The 18,975-nt window shown below is 42.5% G+C and overlaps 1 protein-coding gene across 8 annotated transcripts in view; it reads right to left on the bottom strand.

Annotated features, from left to right (window-relative positions):
* The window catches only part of jak1 (Janus kinase 1), a 149,109-nt gene that overhangs the window by 102,329 nt on the left and 27,805 nt on the right, over positions 1-18,975 (bottom strand). For 2 of the 8 annotated variants that reach the window (XM_068037301.1, XM_068037302.1), the window contains exon 2: positions 5,843-5,964. The exons of 5 other annotated variants lie outside the window; for them this stretch is intronic. In XM_068037301.1, the coding sequence (XP_067893402.1) occupies positions 5,843-5,964 (122 nt within the window). Of the gene's footprint in view, positions 1-5,842; positions 5,965-15,985; positions 16,082-18,975 lie in introns of all 8 variants that reach the window. One more of the 8 variants, XM_068037306.1, reaches the window with a different exon arrangement.

The following is an 18,975-nucleotide window of genomic DNA, read 5'->3' as shown; positions in this document are numbered from 1 at the left end:
ACCGCAGATTTCATAACTTACAAGGCAAAGCTACACTGGATTCAGGCGGATTAGTAATTAATTGTCTTTATGGTTAAACAAAGAGAAACAAATCATAAAAATCAAAATACTGCAGATTCTGGAAATCTGAAATAAAACCAGAAAATGCTGGAAATACTTAGCAAGTCAGGTAACATCTGTGGAGAGAGAAACTGAGTTAACGGGCTGAATTTTGTTGGGCTCCCGATGCGGGCTTCATGTTGGCGGGGGGGGGGGGGCGGGGGGGTGGGTGGGTGGGTGCTGGAAGATCGGAGGGACAGCGGCCCACCATGGAGCCTGACGCTGGGAATGCTGGGCCCAATCTTCTCGACAGTGGGGAAGCTCCATGGTGGCACATTCGCCGCTCTGCAGCTGAACCCAGATTTCAATATTCAAATCATCTATTTAAATACGTTTAAATGGAAGCCGGAGTGATTTTACCGGCAGTTCCTGATCTTCCAAGCGACGTGCGGCACTCCCGCACCTTCACTTTCCCGACCAGGGAAAGCTGGCACCATCGAGGTGGGGAAGGGGGGGACTCTGCATTGCCAGTGTAGTGGTGGGGGTGAAGGGTTGAACTCTGCACTTAGGTCAGTTGGGGGAGTGAAAGGGGGAGATGGTGGCGCAGTGGTATTGTCACTGGACTAGTAATCCAGTGCCCAGGCAAATGCTCTGGGGACATGGGTGCGAATCCCACCATGGCAGCTGGTGGAATTTGAATTCAATTAATAAGCTTGGAATTAAAAGCTGGTGACAATGAAACCATTGCTGATTGTTGTTAAAAACCCATCTGGTTCACTAATGTCCTTTAGGGAAGGAAATCTGCTGCCCTTACCTGGTCTGGCCTACATGTGACTCCAGACCCACAGTAATGTGGTTGGCTCTTAAATGTCCTCTGAAATAGCCTTGCAAGCCACTCAGTTCAAGAGTAATTAGGGATGGGCAATAAATGCTGGCCTAGTCAATGACGCCCACATCCCACAAGCGAATAAAAACAAACTCTGCACTTTGTGCAGTTGGAATGGAAAAAGGGTAATGAGGGCTTTTCTGCTGTAGTTGTGGGGGGGTCAAACGTTACTTTTTTGTTGCAGTGGGGGGGGGGGGGAGGGAGGAAGGAAAACAGGGTCAACTGCCATCTGTCAATGCAGGTCTGGCAGCCCTTTAAAAATGGCGCCAGTGTCTGCGCAGTAACAGGCGATGCCATTGACAGCGTCGCCAAGGCTGCCCCCGTCACGTGATGGGGGGGAGGGGGGTGCAGCCACCCTCTATAATATAATGAGCTGCTGCATGCTAGATTGCATGTGTGGGCCCCCATTTTTTTCATCTGCCGCCACTCCAGCGGCGGGAGAATATAATTTAGCCCAGTGTTTCAGGTCGATGACCTTTCATCAGACCGAGTGATGAAGAAAGGTCACGGACCTGAAATGCCAGATCTGTTACTTTCTCCACAGATGCTGCCAGATCTGTTGAGTATTTTCAGCATTTTCTGAAACAAAACAACATATCTACACTCCAACAGGAACTCCCTGCACAGTGCACGCACCTTGATAATTATACTGTGTTGTTTAGTGTGCTACTAAGCCATACAGATCAAGAAGCTTCGAGGTTCATTCGCAAGTCTGTGCTGTTAGTTGATCTTAGCTCGGGTGTTGATCAGGTGGACTGATTGGTCTTAACCTTCCCTGGCCTTGGAAGGAAAGGAACACATGCAGAATTTGTGCTCCTTATGAATATTTAGTCACCTTCTGTCAAAGTACAAGTGTGGCGAGGAAAGAATGGCCTGTCTGTGTCGCCAACCATTGTCAAAGCTCACCATCTAGGGTAACACATGAAGACTGGCCAATTAGGAGAAGTATTGGTTGGTGGCTGACATCCGTGGATTGTAGAAAACCGGGTGGGAAAACGTACCAATGAAATAATTACTGTTTGCACCCCACCGATAAGCTGATTGCTTGTGGTTCGTCCAAAGAAGTCATGGGAGTGTCATGGTCAATATATCAATGGATCCAAATCACTGTTCATGGCTTTTCATCACATACTCCTGCTCATATCAGGTGTTTCATCAGTCACTTAAAATGATATAGATATTCATTTCAAATATGAACTGTACTGATGTTCAGATTGCAAGTCTGGCTCCAATTCTGTCATTTTGACCAATTTTGTTCATGTTTCCATATGATGGAGCAAAGAGGAAAAGTGTTCAAGAGATGACATGATCAAATGTCATCAGATAGGCAATTAAGACAATTATTATGCCTATTTTTTAAAAATTGCCACTTTTCTTAAGGCACTTCTCTGGACTTCTGTGTGTGCAGTAACATTTTTGATACCTCACCTGAATAATCATTTTGAGTTATGTGTGAGCCTAACCAGTATTAGCACATCACCATCAATCCCAATGCTGTCCTCACCCGACATCCATCTAAATACACTTTTCAGCAATTATCCACAGCAATTAGAAGCAAGAATTTTGGTTGATCTTTATCCCCCTTCATTAGCCCAAAGGTATTGAGCCAAATGACCTCGAGCAAGTCTGCTCGCTCTCCACCATTCTGCTCTGAACTAGCCTCTGCTCCTTAACCAGCCTTAGTTTTTAACCTATCCTCCATTTCCTGCACTGCCTTCTGTGGACTTCCCCACTCACTCCAGGGCTTCTGCTGCTCTGCTCACAAGCAACTCTACAGAAGATTTACTGGTTTCATTTCACACTTCAGCATGACGTACAGACTTGTGACATCACATCTGATGAAGCAGTGACACAAACAACAACAAATAACCCAGACGACAGTGAACATGAGTCATCCGATAGTTCCACTCACACATAGGAATGTGTGGAAGAACTAAAGACTCAATACCCCAAACAAGTGAAAGAAGAACATGCTATGGCAGAGTCATGAAAACCTCACAGCATTTCACACCTGACGAATGAAGTCAGAGACTTGTGAAGAGATGTATATAAGCTGTTGCTGGGTAGTTAATGTATACAGACCTTAAAGCAGCATCACAGGATGTGATGTTGCTGGTCTGTACTTCGTGCTGCTCAGTGTTCATGTAGATACCCTAGTAAGAAGACCCCTGTAAATAAACTCCTGTTACTTTGGCCCAGAATCTACTTTTCTCATTTAATACTAATAGCACACTGACAAGAGAGCGCATTAATCTTCTCTTCTCTAAGGAGATCAGCCCCAGATTATCTAATCTACCCACATAACTGAAGTCCCTCATTTCTGGAGCCATTAGAGTCATAGAGAAATACAGCACTGAAACAGGCCCTTCGGCCCACTGAATCTGTGTCGACTATCAACCACCCATTTATTCTAATCCTATATTAGTCCCACGTCCCCTACCACATCCCTATCTTCCCTCAATTCTCCTACCACCTACCTACACTAGGGGCAATTTACAATGGCCAATTTACCTATCAACCTGCAAGTCTTTGGCTGTGGGAGGAAACCGGAGCACCCAGCGGAAACCCACACAGTCACAGGGAGAACTTGCAAACTCCGCACAGGCAGTACCCAGAACTGAACCCAGACAACTGGAGCTGTGAGGCTGCGGTGCTAACCACGGCGCCACTTTTCTGCACACTCTAATGCCTTCACATCTTTCCTAAAGTATGGTGCCCAGAATTGGACACAACACTCCAGATGAGGCTGAAACTGAGTTTTATACAGGTTCACCATAACTTACTTGTTTCCATACTCTATGGCCCTATTTAAAAGGTCCAGGATCCCGTATGCCATATTAACTGCTTTCTCAACTTGCCCTGCAACCTTAAACGATTTGTGCACGATACCCCTAGGTCCCTTTGCTCCCGCACCCCTTTAGAATTATATCCTTCATTTTATATTGCCTCTCCTTGTTTTTCCTACCAAAATGCATCACTTCACACTTCTCTCCATTAAATTTCATCTGCCACTTGTCCACCCATTCCTCCAGCCTGTCTACGCCCTCTTGAAGTTCATCACTATTCTTCGCATAGTTCACAATTCTTCCAAGTTTTGTGTCATCCGCAAATTTTGAAATTGTGCCCTGCACACCCAAGTCTAGGTCATTAATATAGATCAAGAAAAGCAGTGGTCCTAATCCCAACCCTTGGTGAAATCCGCTATATACCTTCCTCCAGTCCGAAAACAACCGTTCATCACTATTCTTGTTTCCTGTCACTCAGCCAACTTCCTATCGAAGCCATCATTTTCCCTTTTATTCCATGGGCTTTAACCTTGCTGACAAGCCTGTTTGTGGCACTTTATCAACCACCATTTGAAAGTCCATGTACACCACATCACCTGCATTACCCTCATCAACTCTTGCTGTTACCTCATCAAAAAACTCAATCAAGTTAGTTAAACATGATGTACCTTTAACAAATCCGTACTAGCTTTCATTAAATTAATCCACATTATTGACAATTTATTCCACTAGATGCATTATATCAGGAAGTTCTTCACACAAAAATAATCAACACTTGGAATGCACTTGGAATAGAGCAGTGGAGATGAAAATGTGACATCGTGGAATAAGGTTTTATAGGCAGGAAGTGTACACAGCCATATATTAGTAAGTTGTCCAACACACACAGACAAACTCAAAGAATCTGAATAACTATTACTGATATCAGTGTATTACACCATAGCTTCACACTGCTGCAAGTCCACTGGAATGCAGTTGCCATGTACTTGCGCCTACATATTTTTGACCCAATTTTCACCTGGAATAGAGGTGCAGAGTCAGATTACGCATTGCTCCCGAGAAACTGGAAGATCTTCAGTACCTTACATTTATCCAACCACTAAAATACAATACCATTTCATGTTTTCAAAAATTCATAAAAAGTTACTGGAAAAGCCATGTTATTGGTTATACTGGCAATTTTTATCCTCTTTTGCTAGAAAAACAGTACTCACACTGGCACCAGTATTTAACACCTTAAAGCAAATGAGTAAGAGACATTAATTAAAAAGTACACTTGCTCCACAATTTCATGGTAACAGTTTTGAAGTCTTGCTGCTCATTTTATGTTACAAGAGGAGAGACCATAGGAACTAAATAAATTATTTTAAAGAGAAAATTTGGACAAATTAAAGAAAGATTTTTAATTGACAATGAATTTAATCTGTACTTTACATGTAAACTATTTTCATCACATTTCAATCTGGAATCCAATTTGCCAAATCCAATAGTATAATTTGACTTTTGCTTGAAAAATGCACATCTGAAACCTTAAAGATAGTCCAGCCCTGATAATTTGAATGTTATTTTGCACTTAGGAATTTCAATTATCCAAAAATTTGAATTAAATATAAATAATGCACCAAAGTAGAAATCTGATGCTTGAAAATAATTAAATAACCAGATAATCTGAATTAAGCAACTCTGTGTTGAGAAGTAGACTTTATATACTAAATGCTGGAATGAAGGCAACACTCATATCCCTTTACAGCCTTCTGGACTCAACATTGAGTTCAATAATTTTAGATCACAACCTCTGCATCACTTTTTCTTTTGTCGTTTTATTTTGCTGGTTTGTGTTTTTTATTACCACCACCGCCCCCAACCCCACCCCCTCTGTTTCTTTTTTTAATCCCTTTACTTTCTGTTCGGACTGCTGCTATCATGCCATTTACACCTCATCCGGACACATATTTGTTTCTTTTCTTGGTTTTATACCATGAAACCTTTTGTCATTTAATGTCTCCTGCGCTCAACCCCAGCACAGACCTTCCCCCTCCCCCCTTTCACTTGCTCTAAGCCTATTACATTTCTAATGAAAGATTCTGCTGAAACATTAACTCTGTTTTACTCTCCACAGATGCTGCCTGACCTGGAGTGTTTCCAGCAATTTGAGTTTTTGTTTCAGATTTCCAGCGTCCAAAGTATTTTGCTTTTTTTTCGTAGTTGTGACTCATCCCTGTGTTCTGAACATTTCTCCAATAACAACGATTGCTGAGAAAAATACATAGAGACATATGTCAACCCACGCAAGATATATTTATTCCAGAGTATTCAATATTCTCCACAATTCTTAATTATGTGTCAGCTATGGCTCAGTTGCCTCTGTGTCAGAATGTTACAGGTTCAAATCCACCTCCAGGACTTGAGCAGAAAAATCAAAGGTTGATGCTCCAGTGCAGTACTGAGGGAGTGCTGCACTGTCAGAGGTGCTGCCTTTTGGATGAGACGTTAAACAAAAGTCCTGTCTGCCGTCTCAGGTGGTTGTAGAAGATCCCAGGGCATGCTTTCGAGGAGTTATCCCTCAAACAACAACACAAAAAAAAAGATCATCTGGCCATTAACACACTGCTTTTTGTGGGATCGTTCTGTGCACAAATTGGCTGCCATATTTCCTTCGTTACAAGAGTGACTATACATCAATAGTACTTCATTGGCTGTGTTATATTCATGCAAAGTGCAGTGATTGAAAATACATAACTCATCCTGAAGAGTTATAAAAATGGTCTTTTCTTTTAAAAAGTGGACACTGTGCTAAAACATGGCTGCCAAAGGTTAAAAGACCTGGCTTTGTATATTAAAACTGCCTGCAAACACAAAAGATAACATTCAAAGTGAAGAGGTGTCAATTACACCCATCCTGAACCCATCAAGAGACATTTTTGAATTAAATGGGTTCTTCTGAAACAAAGAAGGCATGAAGTAGCCACATCCTGGGCCATTGTCGGTCACCACAGAGAGGAAAATCCCAGCCTCCCAGCAGAGGCGAGATGTGAGAAACTTTTAGCTTTAAAGGTAGCTCCCTGAAGAGAGAGAGAGAGAGAGAGAGAGAGGAGAGAGAGCTGTAAATTCTACATTTTCAACTTTTGAAGCAGTGAATTGGAAGTGATCCTGTCTTCAAACTGAACTTTCAACCAACAGAGAAATCTACAAACATCTCAGGCCTACAACCAAAGAGAAGATGACCTCTGAGAGAATTCAACAGGTTTACCATGAACCCCGAACCCCTACCTCATTTAAAAAACACTTACCCCTTTTCCTCTCTATCTGTCTCTTCGTGTGTGTGTGTATGTATATGTGTGAGCGAGTGAATGCATGCGTGGATGCGGTTGTGACAATTTCGGGATAAGGCGTATTGATCACTAAGTGATTAATCTTCTGTTTAAACCTACAAGAAAACCTGTCACTGTCTGTTCATTTGACAAATAAAATACAAAGGGGTTAAAACCCTAATAACAAAAACACTTGCTGCGGTCAGATGGGAGTTGAACAGTGGGAGCCACCCAAACCCCTCACCCTGCGGCCATAACAGCTGTAAAGCACTTCGAGCCGTCCAGTGCTCATGAAAGGCGCTATATAAATACATTTTTTTCTTTAATTGTAGCCCTCATAACCAGTATTTGTCCTGCTCGCTTTCAAAAAATTGAATCCACACATTAACTTTATTAGTTGAGAGTCTATTCTGCACAATCACGACTCAGTGGAAATAATTCTTCTTATCTCAGGTTTTGCTTGAATTTTGTTAATTTTTAATTTGTATGTTCTAGTTCTGTGCTCATATTCCAAGTTAAACAATTTGTTTATATCCACAGTATCCATTCTGCTCAACATTTTAAATATTTGGATCATGTCCTTTTTCAATGTTTGTTTCATGAAAATGAAAGGCGACAACCTGAACAAAATTCTAATGTTCACAGTGTGGAAACATACATCTAGAAACCAGCTCAGAAGCAACTCCTGGACTATTGCTCGAATATAATAGGCCAAAACATAGCATGGAAATAATGATAAATTCTCAAATGGTACTTTTTAAAAAGCTATGGAACTCAATAGTTGACCTTTAGAACCAATTCACTGTAGAACTACAAATACAAAAATGAGGCACAGCAAATTCCAGTCAGATAATTTTACAGATACATTGTGCAATACTTCAGTAAATAGGAGTAAATTTGTCAGCTCAAAAACTGGTATCTTTTGTGATTTGTTTTTAAAAAAACATATCCCAAATTCGATTGTGCCTCTGGGCTGATCTAGGCAATCTCAGCCAGGCCTGCAGTTAGGGTGCTGTACTTGTTCTCAGTATTCCCTAGGCTCAGAATTGGCATAAATCAGCCAAGTTTTTGCAGCTGATCGCTACTCAGTGACCCTTGCTGCAAAACACTTTAGTATAGGTTAAGATATGATGACCAAACCCAACAAGTGTCAACATTTTCAGGACAGCAGGAAAGATAAAAGGGGAAAAAATAGCATTTTAAAAATTATTTTAAAATGCACAGAAAATAACGCCAACCCTATTTATCCAAAAGAACTCTGCTCTCTTCTATTGCAAGAAATGATAGATAACAGCTGAACACTCATCTGCCAAGTTTGTGACACTTACACGAAATAGACATTCCGTCCAAACATTAAAATAAACTTCTTTGACAGCAGTTATTTTGCCAGTTATCTCGAATTCGCCAGACATTCTGGTCAGGCTTTATCTGGAAACTTTATCATCTGGATGTATAGTTGTCAATTATACTCCTGTTTTCTCAGCACAAAGTAGGAATGTCACAATATTGGCACATACTGGACAAAAATGCTGCTCACATCCACAACCCTAATAACCATGGTTTTTTTCAAAGTTTTCTCTTGAAGGCAATGACTGTTACAATATAGTTCCAGGACAGGGGTCAGCATAAAAAAGCCTTAAAAAATTAAGTCAAGAAAATGACAAATCAAAGAACTGCTTGATGGCATTATTCAGTTCTTCATTTGTTTAATCAAAAAGTTAGTTTCTATGCTGTCAGGCTTCCAAAGTGGTTTGGCATTTGAATAGACTTAACCAACACTAAAAGATGCCAAAATAAAAAAAATGTTGTTTTAATGTGCATATACCTCTGATTTCCGAGAAAGGACTCACATATGTCTGATATGGGATGAAATGGTTCATTTTAACAAAAAAAATCAAATTCTGCCCAGCAATTGTCAGCAAAGCTCAAAACCTTTGCTGAAATATATCCACCGAGAAGTTAAAGGAAACGTGCCGTTATGATTCTCCAGGAAAACGATAAAGCTGAAGGCAAATTGAAGACTTGAGAAGCATCAAGATTCAACTTTAAAAATAAAAGTAACAGCTTTTTACCTATTCCTGGGACATAGAAACTGGATTTTGGTCCAAGATTGAAATTACACGAAATTCTGTAGTAACGGTGGTCATTCTTATAAGCGCCAGCGAGAAGTTAAAGCAAATGATTTTTTACAGCATCAAATAAGTGCATAATGTTCCTTAGAGTCTCGATAAACAATTTTTTCCTCTCAAAGTATGCTTATGCCTTTACTCCATTCTCTTTTTTTCATCTTGCAGCTCCCAACAGTTTTTATTTTAGGCATTTTTTTTTAAAAAGCCTTTCAGATAAAAAAAGGTTGCTGAACCCTGTTCCAGGATATAACAACTCTCCAGTACATCACCTAAATGGTCATTCATAATGACCGAGTTTGAAGACTGTTCAACTGTGGTGTTGGGGTGGTGGAGGGTCAGGGGGGATGGGGAGGGGTGGGGAGGTGGTAGTGGTGGAGGGTGGTGGGGGTGCCACAGCTGAGCCCCATCCTGTTCTCACACAAAATATACCGCAAATACCTTCAAAAAGGAGACATTAGCTAGCAATAAGGAGCAGGAACTCTGACCAACTATTCCCTTCTAGTGATGCCAAGTTCAATCATATCACCTGTATATCTGTCATGGCTGAGCACAGATTTAGGATTAAGCTTGCACCTTCCTAGCCAATATCCATCAATGCAAGAGTTTTTCCTGTAATACATAGTGCAGAATTTGGAATCTCAATCAATTACACACATCAAACAATTGTAGATTTTTTAAAACTCTACTTTTTTAGGTACGAGGGGTAAGAATCAACCTGTATAGAAAAATGTTTCCAAATAATATGTCTTATTGTCAATAAAACCAAACAGGGGCAGCACAGTGGCGCAGTGGTTAGCACGCAGCCTCACAGCTCCAGTGACCCGGGTTCAATTCTGGGTACTGCCTGTGTGGTGTTTGCAAGTTCTCCCTGTGTCTGCATGGGTTTTCTCCGGGTGCTCCGGATTCCTCCCACAAGCCAAAAGACTTGCAGGTTGGTCGTTAAATTGGCCATTATAAATTGCCACTAGTATAGGTAGGTGGTAGGGAAATATAGGGACAGGTGGGGATGTGGTAGGAATATGGGATTAGTGTAAGATTAGTATAAATGGGTGGTTGATGGTCGGCACAGACTCGGTGGGCCGAAGGGCCTGTTTCAGTGCTGTATCTCTAAACACTAAACACTCTAAAGTTTAGAACATAGAACATTACAGCGCAGTATAGGCCCTTCGGCCCTCGATGTTGCGCCGACCTGTGAAACCATCTGACCTACACTATTCCATTTTCATCCATATGTCTATCCAATGACCACTTAAATGCCCTTAAAGTTGGCGAGTCTACTACTGTTGCAGGCAGGGCGTTCCACGCCCCTACTACTCTCTGCGTAAAGAAACTACCTCGGACATCTGTCCTATATCTATCACCCCTCAACTTAAAGCTATGTCCCCTCGTGTTTGCCATCACCATCCGAGGAAAAAGACTCTCACTATCCACCCTATCTAACCCTCTGATTATCTTATATGTCTCTATTAAGTCACCTCTCCTCCTCCTTCTCTCTAACGAAAACAACCTCAAGTCCCTCAGCCTTTCCTCGTAAGACCTTCCCTCCATACCAGGCAACATCCTAGTAAATCTCCTCTGCACCCTTTCCAAAGCTTCCACATCCTTCCTATAATGCGGTGACCAGAACTGCACGCAATACTCAAGGTGCAGCCGCACCAGAGTTTTGTACAGCTGCAGCATGACCTCGTGGCTCCGAAACTCGATCCCCCTACTAATAAAAGCTAACACACCATATGCCTTCTTAACAGCCCTATTAACCTGGGTGGCAACTTTCAGGGATTTATGTACCTGGACACCAAGATCTCTCTGCTCATCTACACTACCAAGAATCTTCCCATTAGCCCAGTACTCTGCATTCCTGTTACTCCTTCCAAAGTGAATCACCTCACACTTTTCCGCATTAAACTCCATTTGCCATCTCTCAGCCCAGCTCTGCAGCCTATCTATGTCCCTCTGTACCCTACAACATCCTTCTGGCACTATCCACAACTCCACCGACCATAGTGTCATCCGCAAATTTACTAACCCACCCTTCTACACCCTCATCCAGGTCATTTATAAAAATGACAAACAGCAGTGGCCCCAAAACAGATCCTTGCGGTACACCACTAGTAATTAAACTCCAGGATGAACATTTGCCATCAACCACCACCCTCTGTCTTCTTTCAGCTAGCCAATTTCTGATCCAAAGCACTAAATCACCTTCAACCCCATACTTCCGTATTTTCTGCAATAGCCTACCGTGGGGAACCTTATCAAATGCCTTACTGAAATCCATATACACCACATCCACGGCTTTACCCTCATCCACCTGTTTGGTCACCTTCTCAAAAAACTCAATAAAAGTTTGTGAGGCACGACCTACCCATCACAAAACCGTGCTGACTATCACTAATGAACTTATTCATTTCAAGATGATTATAAATACGATCTCTTATAACCTTTTCCAACATTTTACCCACAACCGAGGTAAGGCTCACAGGTCTATAATTACCAGGGCTGTCTCTACTCCCCTTCTTGAACAAGGGGACAACATTTGCTATCCTCCAGTCTTCCGGCACTATTCCTGTCGACAATGACGACATAAAGATCAAGGACAAAGGCTCTGCAATCTCCTCCCTGGCTTCCCAGAGAATCCTAGGATAAATCCCATCTGGCCCAGGGGACTTATCTATTTTCACACTTTCCAAAATTGCTAACACCTCCTCCTTGTGAACCTCAATCCCATCTAGCCTAGTAGTCTGTATCTCAGTATTCTCCTCGACAACATTTTCTTTCTCTACTGTAAATACTGACGAAAAATCTTCCCCTATCTCCTCTGATTCCACACACAACTTCCCACTACTATCCTTGATTGGCCCTAATCTAACTCTAGTCATTCTTTTATTCCTGATATACCTATAGAAAGCCTTAGGGTTTTCCTTGATCCTATCCGCCAATGACTTCTCGTGTCCTCTCCTCGCTCTTCTAAGCTCTCCCTTTAGATCCTTCCTGGCTAGCTTGTAACTCTCAAGCGCCCTAACTGAGCCTTCACGTCTCATCCTAACATAAGCCTTCTTCTTCCTCTTGACAAGCGCTTCAACTTTTTTAGTAAACCACAGCTCCCTCGCTCGACAACTTCCTCCCTGCCTGACAGGTACATACTTATCAAGGACACGCAGTAGCTGCTCCTTGAATAAGCTCCACATTTCGATTGTGCCCATCCCCTGCAGTTTCCTTCCCCATCCTACGCATCCTAAATCTTGCCTAATCGCATCATAATTTCCTTTCCCCCAGCTATAATTCTTGCCCTGCGGTATATACCTGTCCCTGCCCATCGCTAAGGTAAACCTAACCAAATTGTGATCACTATCACCAAAGTGCTCACCTACATCTAAATCTAACACCTGGCCGGGTTCATTACCCAGTACCAAATCCAATGATAAAGATGCTTATAAACTTATCTGGGAGCACATCTTGAAACTCAGAATTGTTGACGTCTTCTTTGAACTGCTTTTTCTTTGCCTCTGAGAAATCACTTTAAAATGGCTGCTTTTATACCTTTGCTGCAGCGGAAAAACAGCTTGCTGCTCTGTATGATAGTTTCTCTCTGTTTTCCAAGGTCTAACCGGACAACTGTCTTTGTTACAGTTTACCTTTATCTCTGACCTTTTCCTTATCACCGCAAACGTACATCAATTCTCAAACACAGCAGTTAGTCTTCCTACATTACATCAGTGACTATACTTTAAAAAGTACTTCATCAGCTGTAAAGCACTTTGGGACATTCTGTGGTCATGAAAGGTGCGACATAAATGCAAGTCTTTTTTTTCAACAGTCTGAAGCAATAATAATATTCATGATGCCATTCAAACTTGGTCAACTTTCCAGCATGCCTTCTGATATTGTTCAGGTCTAACAAATCTAGGGGTTCTAGTCCATTCTATTAGTTTTCCTTAAAAGCTGGCATTAAAAGTCCAGAGAAAAGATGCAAAATCCTTCACAACCTTGTGCCACTCCAGGGAATGTCCAAGGATTTGGATTGAGCACTCTTCTCGATTTGTGAATTTAAAGCAAAAGAAGAGGAAAAGGAGGAATGGTAAACAGGTTTACTTGCTCCAGAGACAGACTGCCTTGCACTCATCTTTACCCACACCATTATATCTACAATGGTCTTCACAGATGTTACTTTATCAAGAGACAGTGACAAAATTGTGCTATCGACTAGATTGTCTATCTGCAGAGCATCAATAGAACTACTAGTGCCATTCAAGACCCCTCATGTTTCCAGCTCATTCCAAGCTGCCCCAGGGGATGTCTGCAACATCAGTCACCTCATAGTGTACAGGTACATCCAGTGTTATTCATCAGGGAAAACACCGTCATCACTTTCCCAATTGAAAAGTGGCAGCAGAATGAGCAGGCCCCAAGTTTTCCACAGTGCAGGATTTCCCATATTCCAAGATATTATTGATGGTATCCATATGGCACCAGATGATCTACACACAATCCCGCGACTTTCCAGAACTGCAAGGACAATGAGGACTATGCAGGAGCCAGGATCATTATTGACCATATTTTAGGCATCTTGAAACAACACATCAGATACCTGGACAGAAGCCAGTGTATTCCAGTTCAACTCTGCTGGGGTGTGCTGCATGTCACACAACTTTGTCATCCAAAGAAGCAAAATCTGGAGCAAATTGTAAGATAATTTGAATCTGATATCCAAATAGGTTTACAACTTAATCCTTTTCTTGAGTTTAACCAATTTTTTGATGCACGCAATGGGCTAAATTTTGTATTCCCGCCGCTGCTCCTGGTGAGGGGCGCGGAACATGGCAGCCGTCACCCAAGGGACCCGTGCCATCTTGGTTACGCGGCGTGCAGCCATTTTACATACTAATGGTGGCTTTCACATGGAATGGACAGCCTCAGCTATGCCATTCACTGTGTCATCAGTTGAAGGAGCAGGTGCTGGCACCATTTTAAAAGGATGCCAGCCCTGCAAACAGTACACCATAACACAGGTTCACCCCTTCCTCCCATGCCTGTCAGAGTGCACAGTTCACCCCTTCCCCCCCCCACAACCTTCCCATCAGAATGCAAATTTCACCCCTTACCCCCACCACCCGAACCATCGCAACACAGTGCAGAGTTCACCCCTTCCCCCCACCCAGAGTGCAGAGTTCACACTCCTCAGAGTGCAGAGTTCACCCCTGCCCCTCCACCCAGAGTGCAGAGTTCACCCCCTCCCCCCTACCCAGAGTGCAGAGTTCATCCTCTCCCCCTCCACCCAGAGTGCAGAGTTCACCCCCTCCCCCCTACCCAGAGTGCAGAGTTCACCCCCTCCCCCCTACCCAGAGTGCAGAGTTCACCCCTCCCCCTAGAGTGCAGAGTTCACCCCTTCCCGATACAGAAAGTGCAGAGTTCGCCCCTTCGACCCCCCCCATTATCCATCAGAGCGCAGAGTTCACCCTTTCCCCACCTTGATGGTGCCAGCTTTCCCTGGACGGGAAAGCGAAGGCACGGGAGTGCCGCTCATCGCACTGAGGATCAGGAACTGAATGTAATATCGCTGTGGTGTATATTTTAATTCATGCAAAGTGTTACTTAAATATGCTAAGTCAGGTGCCAATGCCGGGAAGATCGGGCCCAACAATCCTGGTGTCGGGTTCCGTGGCAGCCGCTGCCGTTCCAATTTTCCGGCTGACCCCCACACCACAGAACCCGACATTGGCTGGGAACAAAATCCAGCCCAATATCTCTAAACAGTATAATATACACAATCACTCCTTTTCTCCTCTGGTTAAAGATACAATCCTGACTTGGTACAAATTGTTAAGGAAAGCTTAAGGTCTTTCTAGGCCTCTAGTCATGCACATTGTCCTTGCTAATTCATCAAGGCATGACAAATGTTATTGTAAACAAAAGGTCTTGACATGAGATAGTTCCAACAAACTTCCAGAAGGTCACCATGTTTATCATCTAGGCAGGTAACGAATCATCTGGGAGCTCATTCTCGTGTTTCCTTACCTCTATGCTATCTTGGCTATTGTGTTTTACAATGTGGTCGCATAAAGAAGTCAACAGGCATGAATCGCACATCCTGCACCTTCAGCAGAAGCTGAACTGCACAGTCTAAACAATAAATTGTAACTGACACATTAAACCATAAAGTATCCTAGAAATGAACAAATCCACAAGCCACGTGTAAGTAAAAGGAAAGCTAAAACCTCAATCATGAGTTTAAACTAAATCTTAATCTTACGTATATATGTATGCACAATTATGATATTTTACAGGATGCCCACTTACACGTAAAGGAAGAGCAAGACATTGGCTATGATGAACTGAACAGGCAGCAAGAGTTATAGGGCTATAAGAGATATAAGGGCTCCGATAGGTGTTAGTGTGAAGATCCTGTCTCAGCCATAACATCCATTAACAATTGTATGGACTTGCACACAACGCTGATACCCAATACATTACACCTTCCTCAGAATTGTCATCTGTGCTACTGCAACTAGCATAGATACCTTTCCTTTGATTTGCTGTGTCCATATTCTGTACCATTAGAAAACTCTCCAAACAAAGCTGAAATAAAGTCAATTAAACTTATTATTGCGAATGTGATAAATGTATGTGACTATTGTGGTTTGCCATGGTATGTTACTTATGTATGTTTTCTTAAACCTATTCCTGGGCTTTTTCTAGGTGTTTCCCCAGTGTCAGGAATTCCCCAGTGGATGGAATAAATGTCTGTGGGTATCAGTGCGAGGCTCTTGGATTTGAGCTGGTCCTGTACCTCCTACTGTTAGGTCATGAGATGACCCTGTAACTGGTGCCACTTGCCTGATGCTGAAGAAGCGGTTTAACGCTGCCTGGTTTCTGTCCTAACTTCTGTCATTTGAGGGTGGCAGAGCTGAAGGAACCAAATGTGGTGCTGAGCTGTAAGGCAGAAGTCATGTATCATTCAGCATATCCACTACCTTGTATTGCAGAAAGCCTTGTGCGTGAAAGAGATTTGTGTAGCATCATTTAATCCCTCTGTTCAACAAACATAAGCCATTTAAGAGAACCTGCTGTGTGCACTTCAGTATTGTGAGCATTCACATGAGATATTTTCAAGGTGTGAAGGACCTTTCACAAGAGGTCTCTTTTATGTTGTTGCAATTCATTCCACAATGCACTGCAGTGCCAATGAGGCATTGTGCAGAATTGCACAATGTTTGTAGTAAACACTTCTCCAAACACCAATGGATACTGCGTGATGCTTTGGACAGGGCCAAATGACTGCAGATAGTGGTTGCAACCAACCAGTTAGCAATCTTTCTTTAAGAACATAAGAAATAAGAGCAGGAGTAGACCATTTAGCCCCTCGAGCCTGCTCCACCATTTAGTACAATCATGGTTGATCTTCTATCTCAATTCCACTTTCCTGCGTGCTCCCCATATCCCACGATGCCCTGAGAGATCAAACTTCTATTGATCTCAGTCCTGAATATATTCAATGACGGAGCATCCATAACCCTCTAGGGAAGACAATTCCAAAGATTCACAGCCCCTGAGTGAAGAAATTTCTCCTCATCTCAGTCCTAAATAATTGACCCCTTAACTGAGACTGTGCCCCCGTGTTCCAGATTCCCCAGCCAGGGGAAACAACCTGTGTGTCTACCCTATCAAGCCCCTTCAGGATCTTGTATGTTTCAATGAGATCACCTGTCATTCTTCTAAACTCCAGAGAATATAGACCCAATTTACTCAGCTTCTCATCATAGGACAACCCTCTCATCCCAAGAACCAATCTAGTGAGCCTTCACTGCACCGCCTCCAAGGCAAGTAGATTCTTACTTAAACATTGAGACCAAAACTGCACACAGTACTCAAGGTGTGATCTCACCAAAGCCCTGTACAATTGTAGCAAGACTTCTTTATTCTTATAATCCACTCCCCCATTGCAATAAAGGCCAACATGCCATTTACCTACCTAATTACTTGTTGCACCTGCAGGCTAACTTACTATGATTATATTCTGTATGATTTGATATGATTCTGGAATTACATTCAGCCCGTGAGGTCCGAATTCCAGGAATCTTTAGTTAAGAAAGGACGCAAGCTGGTCCCGAAGTTATTTCTTACACCATCTTGTCATTAACACTTGCTCCTGCTCACTCATGCTCTGCCTTTCATCCAGTGCTCTCAAATAAATCCCTCAATGTGGATATAGTAGTATTGGTACTTTTAACATGTCTATTGAGTGATCCGGGTGTTGTGCTGCGCAATAACAACTTATTTTGGGGCAATGCATATGTTAGGATACAAGCTGAAAAATATGTGCAGTGTAGCATACTGTATCTCACATCAATGTGTGTGCGAGAGTATGCACAACAGCAGGGAAGAAAGCATGAGAGTGAGTGAGAGACTGTGTGAGAGTGCATGTGAGGGAGCTACTTAAATGTACTCAACAACAACCACCACCTGCATAAATAAGCACCTTTAACTCAACAAAACATCCCAAAATGTTTCACAGGAGTGTTAGGAAGCAGAATTTTCCATATAAGATGATATTAGGGCAGATGGCCAAACACTTGGCCAAAAAAGTAGGTTGTAAGGTGTGTCTTAAAGGAGGAAAGAGAAGTAGAGAGGTGGAGAAGTTTAGGGAGGGAATTCCAGAGCTTAGGGTCCAGAGCCGCAGCTGAAGATATGGCCAGCAATGGTGGAGCAATTAAAATCAGTGATACTCAAGAGGCCAGAATTAGTTGAATGCAGAGAGCTCAGAGGGTTGTAAGGCTGGAGGAGATTAAAAAGATGGTAAGGGGCGAGGCCACGGAGAGAATGTGAAAACAAGGGTGAGAATTTTAAAATTGGGACGTTGCACGACAGGGACCCAATGTATGTCAGCGAGCACAGGGGTGATGGGTGAATGGGATTTGACACAAGTAAGGAACAGGCCGCAGAGTTTTGGATGACCTCAAGCTTACAGAGGATAGAATGTGGGTTGTCAGCCAGAAGTGTTTTGGAATAGTCAAGTCTAGACCTAACAAAGGCATAGATGAGGGTTTCAGCAGCAGTTGAGATGAGGTGGGAGTGGATTCAGCTGATGTTACAAGGTCAGTTGTCATGATGGTGCAGATATGTGGTTCGAAGCTCATCTTGGGGTCAAATGTGACACCAAGGTTGTGAACAAGAAGAAAACTCTGAGGCCTGAAGTTTGGCAATCCTATATAAAAGTGCCAATAAAACTCAAAGTCGCACAATTCATCAAGCCAATCCTCTCCAAAGATGGAGTACATTCTACCCACTCAATTCTTCAGGGAGGCAACCAACCCAGTAAATTTCCAGTAAGAAATTCTGAAATCTCTCCCCAACCTCCAGGGGTAATCACAAAGTTCCATGGCACTGGTCAACCTTACAACCCACATTAACAACTCTTAACCAGATTGTATTCTACAGGTGATTCATCCATCATATCATGTCACATGAACACATAGTCTATACTTCATTAAGTGCATGATCATTTATGACAATCTGTTTCTAAAAACAGACTTAGCCAGCTGTTTTTAAAAGGGAGTTAATTAAAACAGCATTAACTGATTTTGCTAGGAATCTGTTCCACAAACCAATACTCTGCTAATTATAAAATTAGAGTATATATTTCCATTTCGATACAGTTGCACTGATCATAATATACCATAAGGAAGGTTACATCAAGTTGGTTTCTGTTGTCACTGGATATGCAACAGGAAGAAAATGTGTTTAAGCCAATAACTTTAAATTATGTCTTCTATTCCCAATTCATCAGTTTAAATTGCTCCTACCAACCGTGACATAGCCTTGACCAT

This window comes from Heterodontus francisci, chromosome 8 (assembly GCF_036365525.1).
Source record: "Heterodontus francisci isolate sHetFra1 chromosome 8, sHetFra1.hap1, whole genome shotgun sequence".
Lineage (NCBI taxonomy): Eukaryota > Metazoa > Chordata > Chondrichthyes > Heterodontiformes > Heterodontidae > Heterodontus > Heterodontus francisci.
Note: the sequence above shows the minus strand (reverse complement) of the source record. Positions and strands in the feature narration are given on the sequence as shown.